We start from the raw sequence: 18,221 nt of genomic DNA on the forward strand, positions 1-18,221 counted from the left end.
GTGGCGTCGGAAGGGCGGGGGGAGCATGGCCGCGCTGGTTCGGCTGGAGGCGAGGCTCTCGCGGCTGCGGGAGGAGTATTTCCTCAAGAACAGGTAACACCAGCGGGATGGGACGCGCATCCTGGCGCTGGGTTGGGGCCGCCTGTACCGTTGCCAGCCCCGGCTGTGAGATGGCGGCTGTTCCTGCCCAAAGTGGCGGGCGTTACCGTCCCCCTCAGTGCTGCCGGCCGGTCCGAAGGAAGAGAGCAGCAGGTTCCCTGAAGGGTCCGGTTATTTGTTTACCTATCTATTTATTTACTCACTTTAAGCGTCTGAAAGTCGTTGAGAGAGCTGATGCTTAAGATCCACAGATGCTTAAGTGTTTGAAACTTTGCCTTGTTGCTATGTCAGATCATGGAGTTTGACTTTGGCCCTGGTTCTTTTGGTTCTGGACGTCGGTCTTCTGCAGCACCCATGACAAGTTTTATGTTTCTCCATCAAAGGAGAGAGACACCTGTTCTGGGCAGCACCGTCTGCCCAGGCCACCTGTTGCCATTTCCTTGGTGCAGGGATTCTAAGGGGTTTTATGACAGCAAAGGCAGCAGACAACTTGTGACATATCACATTTTAGGAAATGTTTTAGGAAATGAGGTGTTTTAAGACCTATTTTATTTAAAACCTACTTTATTACTTCTGTGAATTTGTACTGTAAAGCCAAATGCACTGTACTTATTAGTGCATGGTTAACACTAAAACATATTTAGGATAGTTGTTTTTCTTCACTATTTAATGCAGCTTTTCTTTCAGAAATGAATTACAGCACCAATAGCATCAATAACACAGCTGTAACATTACTAAAAGTTAAGAGTTGAAGTTAATATATGAAGTGTTCTGTTACTTGTTCTTTTGCTGAACCCCAGTTCATAGTGTTGCAGCAGTACAGCAGTTGGCTATATGACCTTCTCTTATCATGGAATCAGAATGGTTTGGGTTGGAAGGGATCTTACAGACCAAGGTCCAGTCCCCCTACCGTGGGCATAGTTGCCAACCACTAAATCAGGCTGCCCAGGACCTCATCCCAGGACCTGGCCTTGAGCATCTCCAGACTTCTCTTGGATTTCATACATTTCAGGTTAGAAGGAGTAGGCTGAGCCAGACATGGAAATCCATTAGCGGGCAGCATGCTTGATGTCTGGTGGTTTTTGTTTGTTTGTTTTTGGTGTTTGTTTTTGGCACATCTTCTTGAAAATAAGCTTTTAAGAATGGGCTATAATCCATCAGCTTCCTAAAACTCAGACATTTTCATCTGAGAATTTAAATGAGAGGCTTCAAACACTCCTGCTGAGCTAAAGGGTTGACCAGTGATCTGATCTCTGTTCTTTAGTGTGCAAATCTTGAACTTCTTCAACAAGGCTGTCAGTAAAACCTGGAAAGAAATCAGAAGAATTTGTTTAGAGATTTTGATAGAATCACAGAATCATTAAGTTTGGTAAAGATCGCTAAGATCGCCTAGTCAAACTGCCAACCCATCACCACCATGCCCACTAAACCATGTCCCTAAAATGCTGCATCTGATTTCATGTCTGTTTAAAGTGTTAATAGTCCAGTTCCATATTCATTGCTTTTGTGAAGTGGCAGAAATTGTAAAACCCCTTGTAATGTTTAGGCAATGATGAGACAAAGTACTCTCAGAGGTGCATTCCTCTATAGACAGCACAGCCCCATTAAATCATTGGACATACTCTGCATTTTCGGAATAAAAATGATGATGAAATTATTTATGACATATTTTTAAATGTTCCTCTCAGCATTTTGCTTCATTATACATAAACACAGTTGAAAATGGTTGTTCAGCTGAGCACAATGAATGAAGGACATAAAGATGTGAATGCTACATAAATGTGAAGATCTTTTGCTTAACTTTTAAATTTAACAAGTAAACTGTGGGCATTGAAGTGTGTCAGTTTTGCAGTAGTCTGAAGTATTTTGTTCGAAGTGAGACAACAGCTTTCATTTCTGCTGCAGAACTATTCTACTTAGAGTAATGGATCTGTTAAAATTGCCAAATCTGGGAAGCTCTGAGTACCAGTGTGGGTAATCTGTGTGTTCGTTCATTAGCCACATGGTTAAGTGGTATTCATACAGAAATCAGTGGTATTTTTAAAAAGCACTTTTTGAAGTCAGTTGTGAAGTATTCTGCCATGAAATATCAGGTTTCCCAAAGACTTAACTTTCTCTGAAGCATCAGAAAGTGAAGAAGAGTAGAGATTGCAAAGTACTTGGTTTTGTTATTTTTTGGGTGTTTGTTTTTTTTTGTTGTTTTTTTCCCTCCCCCCCCCCCCCCCCCCCCTTTTTTTTGGTTTTTGGGTTTTTTTTTGTATTAACTATGCTGTTTCCAAGTACCTCCAGGAGTAAAGCTTGAATGGTTTAGGTCTACATGTACCAAACAGATTAAAAAAACAAAAACAAAACCAAATAAATGTACATGTCTTTCTTTACTTATCTGTCAAAACCTAAAAGCAGAACTTTGTAGAACATGTAGAAACTCCAGAGCAACTCGACTTAATGGGAGCCTAGTGAAAACTAAGTATTCTTGCTAGAAATTGCTGCTGCAGGCAAAGTGCAGTAATTGAAGTGCCTGAAAGTAAATCCCAAATTAGGAAAACTTTGTCTTTCAGAATGCATTTCCTGTTTGAGGACTCTACAGCTGTTCCATTAAAGATCAGGGCAGGCCGATGGCTGTAATGTCCCACCTGTTGATTGTGGTTAGACCAGCAATCGATTTAACCTGGCTGTTCTTCTGATCTTAATCATGTTCCTGTCATTCTTTATGCAGAACTTCATTTTATGTCAGAGTATGGGGTCTCCTAAACTGTCTGTCTTCTTAGGGAAAGTACCTTCCTAGGGAAGGTCTTGTCCAATTATAACACAATGCACAGAGGCATTAGGCCTGCACTTTGTCACGATAAACATTAGAATATACAAGATCTGTGAGCACATTTATTTTGTCAACAACTTACTTTATGTCCTGTAATATCTATGTCAGATTTTGACCATTAATATATCTTTAAAAAAAAAAAAAAAAAAAAAAAAATGTATTTGAAAAGTATTTTTGACTCTTCAAGGCTAGTTGAATGTCTTGCAACTGTGCAGTCTGATCAGGACGGTAGATATAATATTGCACAACTTATGCTCCAAACCACTTATTTGCTGACAAGGCCAGTTGAAAGTGGAAACTGAACTGCAAGAAAAACTCTGTTCTGGACCTGCTTAAATAAAAATGATTCAGCCTTTCAGCACTGGAACTTGTAATAAGCTCTCTGAAAACTCTCATCTTTAGTCTCTTTTAGATTCCTAAGTTTCCTTATGTGCCTTTTTGCTTTGTCACAATCACTATTCTCCTAATAGAGCAAGTCACGGGAAGAAGACAAGCAGGGACTATCTCTTGGGTTTACTTAGTAACTTTATGATGAGGCCCTTTTGCTTGTGTTTCTTGCCCCATTTCTGCACATGCTTTTCGCTTGCACTACCTAATTTAACGTAAGTCTTCGACAGGTAATAGTTCTTGAAGATCACTTCAAGGTCATCAGTTCTCCACCCAAGTCTACCTTGCATCTTCATCTGCCTGACCAGTATCTCTGTAGATCACCTTTCTTCTCAAGTAACTTAAATTCTTTCTCTATATCCTCACTTCATCATCAGTTCCTTTAGCATCTACACTAGTCAATGCTGCAGTCCCAGCATGTTTTCTACTTTGTTTCCTTTTGCTCCCTCCTTTCTGGCCTGCAGCACACACCAATTTCATTTTTACATTATCTCCAAAATCCACATCTTTGAATTCCCATTGTGCAAAGTCCTGTCAAGACTCAATAAGTTGTTGCATTGAGTACTATAATTCTGTGTAAAAAGATCCCCATGATCATCTCTTTGGAATCTGTCCAAATTACTTACACGATTTGTTTCTAACTCCTGGCTTCCTTTTCCTATTAGGCTACATTCAAATTTTTATCCTGATATTACAAGCCTTCCAAAATTTGGAAATTTCTGCATCTAATTTCTTTCCTATGAATATTTTTCTCTTATATTAATCTCTCACCTTTTCTTAGTCATTTATTCCTCTTTTCAGTATTTCTCTTTTTTTAATTCCTTCCTAAGATAGCAGCTAAAAGGTCTAAATCTTCTGCATTTGTACTGTAATATAAGCTCATATTCATTAAAAAAGTCTGTGACAAGATATCTGTCACCATGGATTCTATCATTGTTCAGGCAATATACAAATAAAACTTCTAGTATTGTTCATAAAAAAATGTATTAAAATTAGATCTCCTTAATAAAATTTTTATCCTTAATAAACGCTCAGTATTTACAATGATGACATTGACTGTAGTTAATTTATTTAATATCTCTGTAGCTACCCAATTGCATACACAGCTGTGGGGGCTTTGTAATAATTTAGGCCTAATTATTAATAAAGAATTATCTGTATTTTTCAGCTACAGCTGAGAAGGCCCATAATATAACATGGGTATTCAGTACTGTATGAGAATAAGGCTTGCACTCTTGCAAATCTTATGTCATCTAGATGTTCTAGTGCTTTAAGGTTGCAGTAGCATACAGTGATGTTTAGTTTTTACATCCTTTTAAAATCATTTTAATTCTGTACTAAGTTGTAGCATAATTTGGGCTCATTCATGCATTGATCTAACACAGTTTCTTCTGTTTTTCCATTATATTCCAATCCTAATAAAGTTCTTTTTTTTTTTTATCTGTCGATTTTATTTAGTCTTCTTTCTGTACTGATTTTAAAATCTTTAAAATTGGGTACAGCCTATCACTGAGTCACTAATTCTCTTCCAGAGACTTAACTCTGTTATCTTGATGTTATACAGCTAAACTAAATAATTTTTTTCTGCAGTAGTATTGAAGCATGTGGAAATATAATTGTAGTTGTGGATGCAAAAATCCAGTGAAAAAGATCACAAGCTACAGTAAGGAATAATTAGAAAGAATTTTCTGTTTTGGTAGTGAATTGTTATGTTAACAAGTATTATTACTTCTTATATTTTCTATGATTACTATAACTAACTACTCCTTCTTATATTATCAGATCTGTGGATGAAGACAGAAAAACAGTGTACAAAGCTGCTGTCAAAATTCAGAGCTGGTTTCGAGGATGCAGAGTCCGAGCCTATCTGAGGTAGTGTGCTAGACATATTTTAATCTGTGTTTCATTTCTGAATTTCTTTCTAAAATTTCTCATGGTATTTCTGATTTTAATAAAATGAGAATGTTTTTAAAAGTAAAAAATCTATCAAATGAATAAAACATGTTCTACTCTAAAAAGTTTTTGATTTTCAGAACAAATCTGATTAAAATGTCAAGATTCTCATATGCAGCTAATAAGTAGCACAGAAACAGTCCATCTTCAGAAATAGAATCATAGAATGCTCCAAGTTGGAAGGGATTCACGAGGATCATCAAGTCCAACTCCTGGTTCCACATAGCACCGCCTGAAATTCTAACCCTGTGTCTGAGGGCACTGTCCAAATGATCCTCGATCTCTGGAAGCTCGGGGCCATGACCACTGGGCAGCCTGATCCATGCCCATCACCTTCTGGTGAAGAACCGTTTCCTAATTAATCCCCAACCTGGCCCTGCCTGGACATGTCTCCATGCCATTGCCTTGGGTCCTATTTCTGTCACCTGCCCCACCACTGCAAGTAGTACTCACTTCTCAACCTCACATATTGAAAAGGTTGTAATAATTGTTTTGGATACACATGCTACAGAGACCCATTTGTGATGACTACACATCAGGACGCATTTGCCAGTCTTTCCCGTTATCTGTGACTAACTTCAATTTGTTTTGATACCAATTAATAATCAAACTTTTAGAATAGAATTAGCAGTCCCACCAACACTATACTAATAGGTCCTAATAGATAGAAAGTACTAATTATGAGATCTTGGTGTGACTGGGGAGATGAGGATGTTCCTCAGATATGCTTTTTGCAGTGACTTTTCATCTCTCAGTTACTATGGACCTTAAAAAAATTGCCTAGTGAGCATTTGGTGACTGAATTCATATTGTAGAAAATTAAATTCCACTGCTCAATTTGGCCAAGTCATTTTTTGAATTGTTTCATTACATATTTTTCTCCATTTGTAAAACAGAAATCATAAACAATTACTTTGGTCTGTAAAATGCCATATATGACATTTAGATAAGTTTTTTGGAAGTGTTGTTGATTCCTCTCCCAGGAGACTCCTCCATTTTTCATGGATGTAAGCCCAATTGGTCCAACTCATTTACTTGAATTTCACTATCCTTATAAAGCTTAAGACTGTGAGGGGTAGGGTTTATTAGATATTTCAGTTTGGCCCCTTACTTATCACAAATTATTATGTATCACCCAGACATATTATGTCAATCCTAAATTACTGTTAGGCTGAATAGCATTAATCACTTAAAGACCAGTATTTTTCCCAAGAACAGCCATTATTTGCACTTATTTAAAAAAAAAACAACAAACTATTAGTAATCTGTTGTCCATTGTCATGTGTGTTGTCACAGGATGCAGCCATCATATGCATGTATTTAGCAGGGAAACAAGGTATTTTGGCCCTTCACAGAATATCAGCTGTACCATCCGTGTCAAAAGCCCCTCCAAAGACAGACAAGAGTAGTTGGTGCCCCTCTCTTTCTAAGATGAGCGGCAACAGCATGGTGCAGAAGAAAGTGAAAACTCAAGTGTCTCTACTGATGTATTCTATAGGAAAATGCTCTTCTAAACACACATCTGTACTACCTAATGGCACATACGGCTTTTGTAACATAAGAAAAAGCAGTGTAATTGTTATGAGCATGTAAGTAAAAGTAAATCAGTAAGTGGAGAAGAGGATTTACTCTGCCTCTGTGTACAGAGTGATCCTGCTCAGTGAATGCCCTCTTTCTGAAGATGGATGGACTTAGGAGCACAATTTCAATATATTCAGTTGTGAGCGTTTTGATTAACCCTCCTGAATTACCCCCATGCTTTGAATCATGTACTGGGAAGGTCTACCTCCAATAAGTGACTGTAGCTGTACTGAGTGGTTTCTGTGTTAGATGTTCATAGGTAAGTAGTACAAAAGGTCCCCAGTACAGGTTCTGAAGTGGTTGGATATGTTGGTTAAAAAAGCTCACGGAACCAGCTGTCTTGCAAATTACATTCTTACAACCAGTTCATAAATCTTTTGTAATGATAATGGAAGTAGTATGTGTGTTTATACATATGGAAGGTTGCAGTAACAGATTTTTTCCAAAAGTAAAGTGAATGTGTGTGAATGTATGTAAGTTGAAAAGTGTGTAAAGCATGTGCGTGCACATATATATATGTCTGCCTGCATTCATGCACAAACATATATGAAGTAGGTCTGCAGTGGCCTTCAGTTTGAAGTATGTATAGGTAAAGCACTATGCATTATTTTTAATATTAGGAATTAATGCATTTGCAGTTGTAATCTTTCAAAATAACATATTGTTAAATATGTTCAATTTTAGATATCTGACCAAAATGGCGATTTCTATACAGAAATGGTGGAGAGGTTATCAAAGCAGAAGATACTTCAGAAAAATGATTAAGGTAGAAAACCGGGTTTATAAAAATTGTTTGCATATTTATGGAAAAAGTACAGAGTAATTCATTTCCTTGCCTTGAAATTTAGGAGCTGAAACTTTGATTCTAGATGCACGCAGTTATGTACTTAACAGTTACTATAATGAAAAACACCGTACATTTTTGTAAGCCTGTTCATGGTAGTCAAGTTAGTTCTAAAGTGTTTGCAGCTCTGGAGTATCAATTCCCAATCTAGCAATGAGATCTGCTCATGTAGAAGCCTGCCTGCATGATGCTAATGGCAGGACTGGAGTGTTTCAAGATGATTTTTTGTTTGTTTGTTCTTGCTGGTAGAAACTCTAATACTGAAAATAATATAAACTCATATCTCTACATAGCACTGTTCTATATTTTAGTGGCTTAAATTTCTTACTTAATGAACCTTGAAGTATTTGAGGTTTTGCCTTAAGGCACACAGCGGATCACAGTCAATCTAATTCCCTTGAAAGAGCGGAAGATGGCAAAAATATATGACAGCATACGAGCTGAAACCTTTTTAGCAGGTTTAGGAGATTAAGAAGGAGCTAATTTATCTTTAACTTAAAATAGTAAAGTTTTTAATGTGTAGTTAACTTCTGTAATTTGTCAATTTGTGTGAACATTTTACAGTAATTTTGGCTTGTTAGTCATTTACTATTGATGGATATTTTTAATAGTTGTATTTAGTCAAAACTGACAAGTAAAGCAGAAGGAAAAAGCTGAGGCATTATAACTCATATCTTAAAGGCTAATGTCCATGCCTCCTACTAAGCTATGTTTTTATGCTTGCAGACTTGTATGCCTAGAACTTCTCTATTCCTCCCCTACAATTATCAGTCATTTAATTAAAATTTTACCTCTTCTGGTAAAATTTAAGCCAGCTTACCTGGCTTAACTTAATTATATCATCCTTCCAGGCTGTGATTCAGTCCATCTTCCGAAACACTTCTATTATTGTTAATTTAATTAAGTAAAGGCTAATTTAATTAATTTAAAGCTAGATAGCTGTGTAGTTGGACTGGATTCTGCTTTAAATTAAATTAAAAAATAATAATAATTAAAAAAAAACTTCATTGAATGTTGTCCTTGAATTTAGGGAAGTTTGGTTTCTGTGCTGTAATCTATGACAAAGCCTTAAGCACACCCATTTAAAACATATTCAAAATTATACAACAAATCCATCCACTTTCTGGCATTTGTCCAATATTAGCCAGAAGTTTAGAGAAACAGAATCACGGCAGCGAGTGATATAGAGCAATCAGCATAGAAAACCATAATTTCCCCCAAATGCCTCAATTTGTACTTCCTGACTTTTTGGAGAGGACTGAATAGCCCAGCCTGATTGGAAGCCAACCTGTAAACTACACAAGTAGCAGATAATTTTGTCCCTTTAGTCTGCTATATTCTATATAGTCTGTTCTCAAACTGTATTTAGACACAAAGTTCAAGTTCATTCCCTGTATTCACCCTTATTTTTGCACACTCAGTGACTGGGTGAATTTGGAAAATTTTAAAATGAAACAAAAATCTTATCAGCAGTTAAATGCAATTTTTCAGTTAAAAGATCACTTGATGTTCACTCTGAACTCTTGCTAACAGTAGTTGTAATGACTCACGATAATGAAATGTGTGGTAATATGTTTGACATGATTGTTTCTTAAACACAAAAAAATTTGGTCACTTCAAAATTTCTCTGCTGATAATGACTGTATTGGTATCTGCTGCCAGCAAACAAGGCAAACCATATGCACAAAATACCCATGATTCATAGATAGTAAATCATTTTAATGATTATATTCAAAATTGTGAAATGTGAGTGGTACTGATGCGGAAAATAACAAAGGCTGAGGCTCATCAGATTGGCTGTCCATATGTGCATCACTACTAGTATTTCATTTGTTATTCCTCTAGTGCCTCTTCTGTTGATTTTTAACATTCATTAACTTAATAAAAAAAAAATCTATTTATGTTTATTTTAGTTTATGTGACCAAAGCTATGGAGCTTTCTATATTCTAATTATAGCAGCTTTGGTAAAAATGTTTCTTTCTTAAAAAGTTTAGATTAAGAACTGAGCTACTAGAAGTTTCTTAATGCCTTTGTTAGATTGGTAGTACTAGGTTTTGAAAGTCTTTAAGTACCTGCAGGAAAGGATGAGTTTTCAAACCAGGCTAACACCAAAACAAGAATCAGTCTGTATCTCTGTGCTCCATTTTATGGTACTTCCCAAAGACAAGGAATCGCCTATTGAGGCAAACGGAATTCTAACATTTCGTTATTAAATGAAGTTGGTATGCATGATGGGCTTGTTTTCAGCTCCCTTTGGAAGAATATGTATATGTAAAAAGTTTTTTATGGTACATAGTTTGAAACCATCTTAAATAGTTTAGCTTCAACTCAGTAGCCAGTTTTGAATTCCCACATCAACAGGAATTAGTCAAACGCTTACTTCTTCTATTAAAAAAGTATATTGACTCAGACCAAATGATTTTTCCTTCTCTATATCTGTTTGCAACCACAATTCTGGTTCTTTGAAATTGTCACTTCACATTATCTGTATAAATGCAATGAAAACACTGATCACTAATCAGAAAATATTTGTAAGTGATCAGCGTGTTTTTAAATAGTAAAAAAGGAGAAAGATTAAGCGTAGCACAGCAGTTTACACACAAAAGGATTCAATTTTGGAATCGTAGCCTTTACAGTAAACTATTAGGGAGATCTGTTCATAAACCTCAAGATAGATACAAAGACTACGTAGTGGAAGTGGTGGTGGTGGTTCATGTGGATGGGATAGTGAGATAGTTTTTCTCAGAGAGTCAGCATGAAAATGTAGCCTTGGAATTGGTGTCCAATGATGTGATGAGAGGCAGTGATCACAAACAGAAATGCAGGAAATTGCACTTAAGCATGAGAAAAGTAGACATAAGCAGGTGTCTTCTGGATAAGAGAGGACCTTGGATTCAAAGATAATATTTTGTTTACTAGAAACAATGTAAATACAGACTTGAATTGAAGCACGAAATAATGCTTATGTTTTTGTGAAAAGGGATGAACACATCTGTCACTTGTAAAAGCAGAGTTTACTGTGTCGTATTCTAATCAAGATCAGATCAGAATTCACAAGAGAAGCAAACTGTGAAACGAAGTGATATGAGCACTTCTCCATTTGACTAACTTGTGATTTAGAGCAGAGCTGAGTAAAAGCAGGAATGTGTAATTCCCATCCTGTTATGAGTGATTTTGTTGAGTAGTGGTAGCGTAAGGTACAGATTTGTCATGTCTGTGTGAGGTGTGTATTTGCAGTCTAGATGACTGTAAGTAGACTGTCATAGGGAGGTGCTTTTGCAAAGCTCTTCAGTACTTCTCTAAGTTCAGGGGGAAAGGGAAAGTCACTACCAGTGACATAAAGAGCACACTGATGATAAGTTAGGTTCTGCAGTGAATTGGAATCATTCAAACCAAAGCGCTCAAGGCCTTCAAGTGTGAGGAAAACAAAAAAGTGTGAGATTGGTTAATTTAATCACTGATGGAGAGAAACCCTTTATCATATTTAAGCTATTTGGTGGTACTGCAACTCTTATATCTTCCAAAGAAAGAAAAGATGAGCTGAAAAGCAAACTTATACCAATTTAATTGAAGAGTTTAAGAACATGCTTAGATATCTACAGTTAGCAGCACATAGAAAGTAGTTACATAGAGAAAAGTGAAGATAAGGCCTGCTATTTGTTCTAATTCATACATTTGGAACTGTGAATCCCTCATATATATAAAATATACATCAACGTACTTGTGTATATGCTTATACATATATAAGGGAAACGTTTTTTTTGAGATTTAGCAGTTTTGCATTTTTCTTTCATTTAGGAAATATATTTACTCCTGTATCTATTACTAGTAGATTGGTATGGTATTAAAGCGAGCATTTAAAATGCACCTTAATTAAACTGCAGGAATTATGCCTTGCTTAATGTAATGAAGAAAGAGAATTTAAAATGAAGTAGCATCATTGTGTTCATTTGTAAATAACATATTGCAGCCAACTGTTTCTTAATTGCCCAGACTGTTGATAAATAATCCAGTCCTGCTGCTCTCCACAGACAATTTGCTTTGGATCAGACTAGGCAATTCAAATAACACTAATTACGGTGAAACCCTTTTATAGTGAATTCCTGTTTGCCATGGGGGAGAAAATCACAATATCAGGGGAAAGCACTTTTGCCTTTGATTTGTGTCTAAAACATGAGAAAAACATAAAAGCTGCATGTTGTGCTAAATAAAGGACATACTCTTGCATTCAAAGTACTTATATTTTACTTTTTATGATACAATTGTGAATTATGTTCATTTTGCATTTGTAATTAGAGGGCGGAACAGATGTGAAAGCTTAGTTTAAAGTGATGTATCCATTAAAATAACCTATGCTGCCAAGTGATTGCTTAGTATAATAGGGGATTCGTTCACTATGAAAGGAATTCTACTTTATTGGAAGGAAACCAGGACTTCAGGAAATGTTTTCTATATCAGGGGATTCACTGTAACATGGTATCATTGTATTTATGATTTTATGATGTTAAAATGAATATTAAATGAAACAAAATTCCCAAGGATTACTCGGGAGACAGCTAAGTACATAACATTTAGTACAGATGGTTGGAAGGTACAATTTTGCTCCATCACTGCATCCGTATCCTTGAACGATTTCGACTGAAGACAGCATTTCTTTGAATTTTTCATTAAACCAGACGTCTTGAAATATGAATTCCTTTTATGTTTCTGTGAGTTTTGGCTAAAAGAACCCCAGTGAATAAATCATACAATACTATGTGTCACCAGCACTTGTGAATATTTCTGCTTTGTTATTCTACTCTCAGTAGAGCACCATTGATTATCAAACTCAGCGGAGAGCATTTTATGATCATATATCTCCATTAGCTCCTAGTTTGACTACCATAGATTTTTCTGGTTAAGCCTGCATTATGTATTAGGAAGCCTATCTCTTCAATACAAAGTTTGATTTTATTCTCTCTAAGCCTAGGACTCTTATTATGTATTATGTATAAAGATTCTTATCTTTTATATGTAAAAATAGGAGCACTGTCTTTGTGTTAACTGAAATATATGCCATCTTTTTTTTCCTTGATTCACAGACAGCATATTTTATTATGAAGATGAATTTCTACAATGAAATGGCTGTCAGGGTAAATATTTCTTCACTTGTTAAACAAATGAAAAGTCAATTGTGCTCCGAATTTGCTTTTAATAAAATGAGCAAACCAGAATAATATACACTTGATTGATATGCTGATGGCAACAGTGGGAAATAGTACGTAGTTAAAAATTAAAGTTACTCTCAGTAGCCTGAGTTATATTTGAAAACTGTAGCTGAATTGAAGATATTTGTGTGTGCCTTGCCCCATTAAATGTTCATTGTACCTTACCATATATGATGATAAAACAAACACTTTGTTTGGGAGTATTCTTACAAATGTAGACATTTACTTGAAATTCTGACAAACAATAGAAGTTTAATGTTCATTAAAGTAGCTGTGCTTATTCTTTCATTACTATTCTACAAATGATGCATTGAATGTCAGAAGAGTTACTTTGTACTGGATGAGTTCACTGCCAGGCATAGGTTAGAGCTGCTCTGATCTCATTGATGATATTTTGAGTGATTTGTGATTGATGAAGAAGTGAGTAAACAGTCCTTGAAGTTTAATAAATATACAGTTGACATGGGAAAGCTGCAAAATATATTAAACAAAAATTAGCATTTTTTTTTTCCTGGACTCTGGAACTGTATTTGAACAAATAAAGCAAACAAGGTAAGGAGTAAGGACATGAGATAATCCTTGAGATGAAATCTTTTTGCCTCCTTTACTTCTTTTATACTGGGGGAAAAAACAACAAAATGTGCTTTACTTTAAAGGCCTAGGCAAGACCAGGCAAGGCATATTACATTTTGGATTCTACCAAACGAAGGGATATGATGGGTTTGGAGAGTAAGCCAGGGAGATTCTTATGAAGTAGAAAGACTCCCAGAACTGTGGCCTTTCTTGTCTCCCAGATAAGTCAGAATCAAAAGCTGTGTCATTAGATTCCCATTAGGTTTTTGAGTTGGTGGTGTTTCTCCCAAAAGCACAAGAATCTTTCATTTAGTGTATTTTAGAGAGCTAAAGATGTTTTACAGCAATCTAATTGTTCAAAAATGCACTAATTTGCTTTAGTTTATTCTTTAGTTAGCTGGCTTGCAATTATTCTATAGAGAGTAAATGCTATGTATTCATGCAGTTAAAATAAGTGGGAAAAAATATGGTGTAAGTCCTCTCTCAAAAGTTAGCTATGTACTTTTGGAAGGCACTTGAAGACCAAATTTCAAAGGTAATTACATATTCTAGTCAACTAGTGTTTTGCATTTGGTCTTTCATTTTTGAAATTGAATGTGTTCTCATTCATTTGTAATGGAAATATAATGTTGAATCATTAGGTGATATAAATCTTCAAAGTAGCATTTTTTCAGTCGTCCTTTCCTTTAATGGAAATTTAAATCAGTAGAAAACAAGAGAACAGACCATTATTTCATTGCAAATATCAGAATCCAGTTCTCACCTCTCTTTATCTTTTGCAACCATATCTACAGAGCAGATTTAAAATGCTGCAATTCTGAAACACTGAATGTGTTTTTTTGCCATTATCTGGTTATTGAAAAACTGACAGAAATACAGAACAACAACAACTAAGGCCTGTTGAGTTTGTTCAAGGAAATTGTATGGCCAGAAGTCGAATTTCCTAAGCCAACAGTGCCTTGCATTCACACATAATGGAGTGGATTCACAATTAAAATGCCTTAGTGTTTTGAAAATATAGCATTAACTGTGTATATTTTTTGTATTAGATGATTAACTTTTGCTTCGTAATATTATTAAATGATTTATTTTGGTTTCCAGTCACTGGTCGAAAAGACATTTTTGATTTTGATATTAGAATTATTACACATGCTCACAGTTTTGAAGTCAGTTACATCTCTGTCTCCCTGTATTGCATTTACTTGTAACCAGAACTGTCAGTTTCATCCTTGTGAGTTAAAAGAAAGAACTTGTTTTAATTAATTTTACTTTTGAGCACTACTTTGCAGCATGATTCTGCCTCCTAAAAGATTTAAGATGCTATAAATTTTCAGCTGCAAAAATAATCCCTGGGAAAAAAAAATATTTTCATGAGCAGATGGCTTTTGATATATCAAGGTTTTGCCATTTGTTTTAGTGCTTAAAATAAACGTTATTTATAAGACCACTTACATTTTGATGTTACTTAATGAGGAATATGCATCATTGATTTGACTAGCTTAAGAGGTCATTTAGAACTTGCCCGTTAACAAGCTGTAATCTGCTGAGCACACAATGACTTTGTTTAAAATTATCTGTTCAGTGCTGATCAATGACAATAATTGTTTTGTACCAATCACTGTTGAAACTTGCTAATTACTTTGAAGGGCATACACACTTGCCTCTTTTTTTCCAAGAAATTTTCAAACATTCACCTTGGAATTGTAAAGAAATATAGTTGTAATACATTATAAGTCACTCCGAAAATAATGCCTCTTGTTTATTTCCCTGGAAATGACAACAGGTACAAATAGCACAGTAACACAGTTTGATAGCACAAATTCTTGGCTACAAAATTATTTTTCAACAGTTACCACCATTAGGTTTGTATATTTGCTAGTGATGAACAAGAGCCTGCACCCCATGCTCATAAAAATCTGCACTGGATGAGGTGAGCCACTGTTTCAAAGCTGCTATGATGGTGTCATTGTTTGGAACATGTTGCCCACACTGCCCGTGTTTCATCAGACCAAACAGGTGCAAGACAAAAGGCACCAAATTATGATGTCACATTACTACCAAAATAACACTTGCCCATTATTTAGCATTTATTAAGCATACATTTAGAATGTTCACATTACAAGAGCCTCATTAACATAGCTGTGTAAAGTGCTCTTTTCCAAAGAGATTAAGCTTCAGTCTTCTGATTTCTGACACATATAATTAGTGAAGTAGAAATCAACAAGTGCTACTCCTAAAGTAATTTTGTTATGTTAGCCCACGACAGCAGAGGTGGATGTTGGTGGTATGGCAGTAGCAGTTGAGCCTTCCTACCAGTATTTCATTACGTTCTGTTGCCGCAAGATGGCAGCCGAGGGGCAGCCTGACAAAATGGCGTCTGACATGGAAGTGCATATGAAGCCAAATAAGTGGAATTGAATTACTCCGTGTGGAAAAAATGGCATCCATTGACATTCATCAATGCTTGCCAAACATTTATGGAGACCAAACAGCAGTGGCTGTGAGCACAATGAATTGGTGGATACTGAGTCCCAGCAGTGGTGACAGTGATATGAAACACAAGCTGCTTACCAAATGGCCAAGCAGATATTAACAAGCACAGCATGCAGGCTCTTGTTCATTACTGGTGAAAACACTTAGTTAATGATAGTGATGATGTTGAAAAAATGTGTTTTGTAGCTGTGAATTTGCTCTATCAAATAGTTTTATTGTGGTTTTTGTAACTGTTGTAGTTTCCATGGCAATAGATAGGAGGCATAATTTTCAGAGCAACTTATGCAGCATAAAATAATCTGTGATATAATGCAATGTTTCTTTCCTATGATTCATTCAGTGAGGCCATTCTAGACAGGAAATGGTGTAAATAAAGTTAGAATGTGATGTTTAATTGGTACACTGAGCCTGTTGTAGTTAATTATAGGTTTATGCAATTTTACTCTTTTTGGGTTTTGATCCTTTAACCAACAAATATCCAGTTCTGCATTTATAGCTGGAAGGTGAAGACTGTCAGAAATAGTTTCAAAGGGACCATAATCCTGCATTAATGAGCACACAGCTATATGGGAGCCAAGTTACTCTTGTTGAGAAATATTGAAGCCAAACAGAGAAACAAAGCTAAGATCCTTATTCACATGCAAAGGATTTTGCTTAATCCCACATCTCTGAAGGCATGCTCATGCTTTCCTCTTCCTATATCCCTTTTTAACCTGATGCACTTGTGCATGAGAAAGGGAGTTGTAAAGACTATGAAATTTACTACAATTTTGTGCAAAGAAAGCATGTTTAGTGTGAACCTTTCTTGCTCCTGTGTTCAGCTGATTACATGACATTTATTTCTATCAATGTCTAGAGATTGAACTCTTATTATTTATTTATTAAAAACAAAGAAACAACACATAGGTAAAAGAAAACACCAGCTTCTTATATTAGTTTTGAGTCTCATTTAAGAAGAGAGGAAAAGCATGGTGGTGCACAAAGGGAATGCTAACTCTAAAAGTAAATATTATTCCTCATACCTTTAGTGAATCATTTTACTTTTTTGTGACATATCACTCACAGACTTAGTGCAAGCTTTCTTGTCATACTTACTGTATCTTACATAAAGAGATAATAATAACTGTACCACTGGGTGTTATCAGGTTAGATTAAATGCCTGTTTTTACCTTAAACAGTAGGTTTGTACTTGAAGAATGATACCAGAGGCAATGTTTAAAATTATGCAGTTGTTAATCAATCTTAATATAGATGGTTCCAGTACGTTATTATTTTCACACAGAAAGTGGTGGCAGTTGCAAAATTACAGTAACTTTTGTTACCACAGTTAGCGATACACAGTTCGACTGCAAAGGAACTGGAAGGAGTAGAGACAGTTCTGCCTGTTTCCTAAGAGCTCTGCCCAAACTTGAAGTCACTCTGAGTAGAGTCTGATTTGTGATGTGAGCAAGTGGCAGCCTTTTTCCCCCTTGCTTTCTTTCCCAAATCAAGCACAGTTTGTGATTCTCTTTCTGCCTCTTCTGCGTTATGCAACTTTGGAATAGAAGTTAGGGAAAGAAAGCAGTCAACAGCAGCAATAACAAAGTAGCAAAAAAAGGATTCACTCCACTTAAAAAGTTGTAGCTTGCTTCTGAGGTTCTGGAAGGAGAAGAATTGATGCAAAAGGAAAACAGGAAAAACGTTCTTTGTAGACGCAGTGAAGAGTTGCATTTCCTATAACATTTATAGGCCAGAGGCCTACAGGAAAAGGAGAGCTCTTGGCAAATCTGAATCTTTTTTTTTTTTTTTCAATACATCTCATTGAGATGGGTAGCTTCTAACCATGAAGTTGCTCCTCGATAGCAAGACCTCAGACTTTCATTTTTTTTTTTTTTTAATTTATTTAGTAGATTTTGTTGTTCTGCTCTTATGTCTCATAAGATTTCAAAGCTGCAAAGATCATGAGGTGTGAACTGGAACAGAAATAAAGTAAGGCAGAACTAAAGATGGAAATTGAGAAATTAATTTTGAAATACATTTGGAAGCAAGAGAAACAATACAAAAAAGAAACTAAATAATAATTTAGGTGGATAAATTCAAGGGTGGAAGAATGTAAATAAAGAGAAATTCAGACACTGAGGACAGGAAGTTTGTGAATCTATTTTTGAGATTTACTGATACAAAGTACACTGATCTGTTACAATGTAGATAATGAAGTCTGAAAACAGCCCTCAACATGACTGAAAAGAAGTTATGTTTTCCAGCAGCATCAGTATATGTGATGCA

The 18,221-nt window shown here is 35.7% G+C and overlaps 1 protein-coding gene across 2 annotated transcripts in view; it reads left to right on the forward strand.

Moving 5' to 3' along the window:
- Nucleotides 1–25: 25 nt before the first annotated feature.
- The window catches only part of SPATA17 (spermatogenesis associated 17), an 89,712-nt gene continuing 71,516 nt past the window's right edge, over nt 26–18,221 (forward strand). Inside the window, exons 1-4 of one of the 2 annotated variants that reach the window (XM_042823181.1) lie at nt 26–93; nt 5,087–5,176; nt 7,523–7,604; nt 12,765–12,815. In XM_042823181.1, coding sequence (XP_042679115.1) covers nt 26–93; nt 5,087–5,176; nt 7,523–7,604; nt 12,765–12,815 — 291 coding nt within the window. The remainder of the gene's footprint in view (nt 94–5,086; nt 5,177–7,522; nt 7,605–12,764; nt 12,816–18,221) is intronic. The other variant, XM_042823190.1, reaches the window with a different exon arrangement.

This window comes from Centrocercus urophasianus, unplaced genomic scaffold (genome assembly GCF_019232065.1).
Source record: "Centrocercus urophasianus isolate 14NV4802_14NV808 unplaced genomic scaffold, USGS_Curo_1.0 seq_10, whole genome shotgun sequence".
NCBI classification, from domain to species: Eukaryota; Metazoa; Chordata; class Aves; order Galliformes; family Phasianidae; genus Centrocercus; species Centrocercus urophasianus.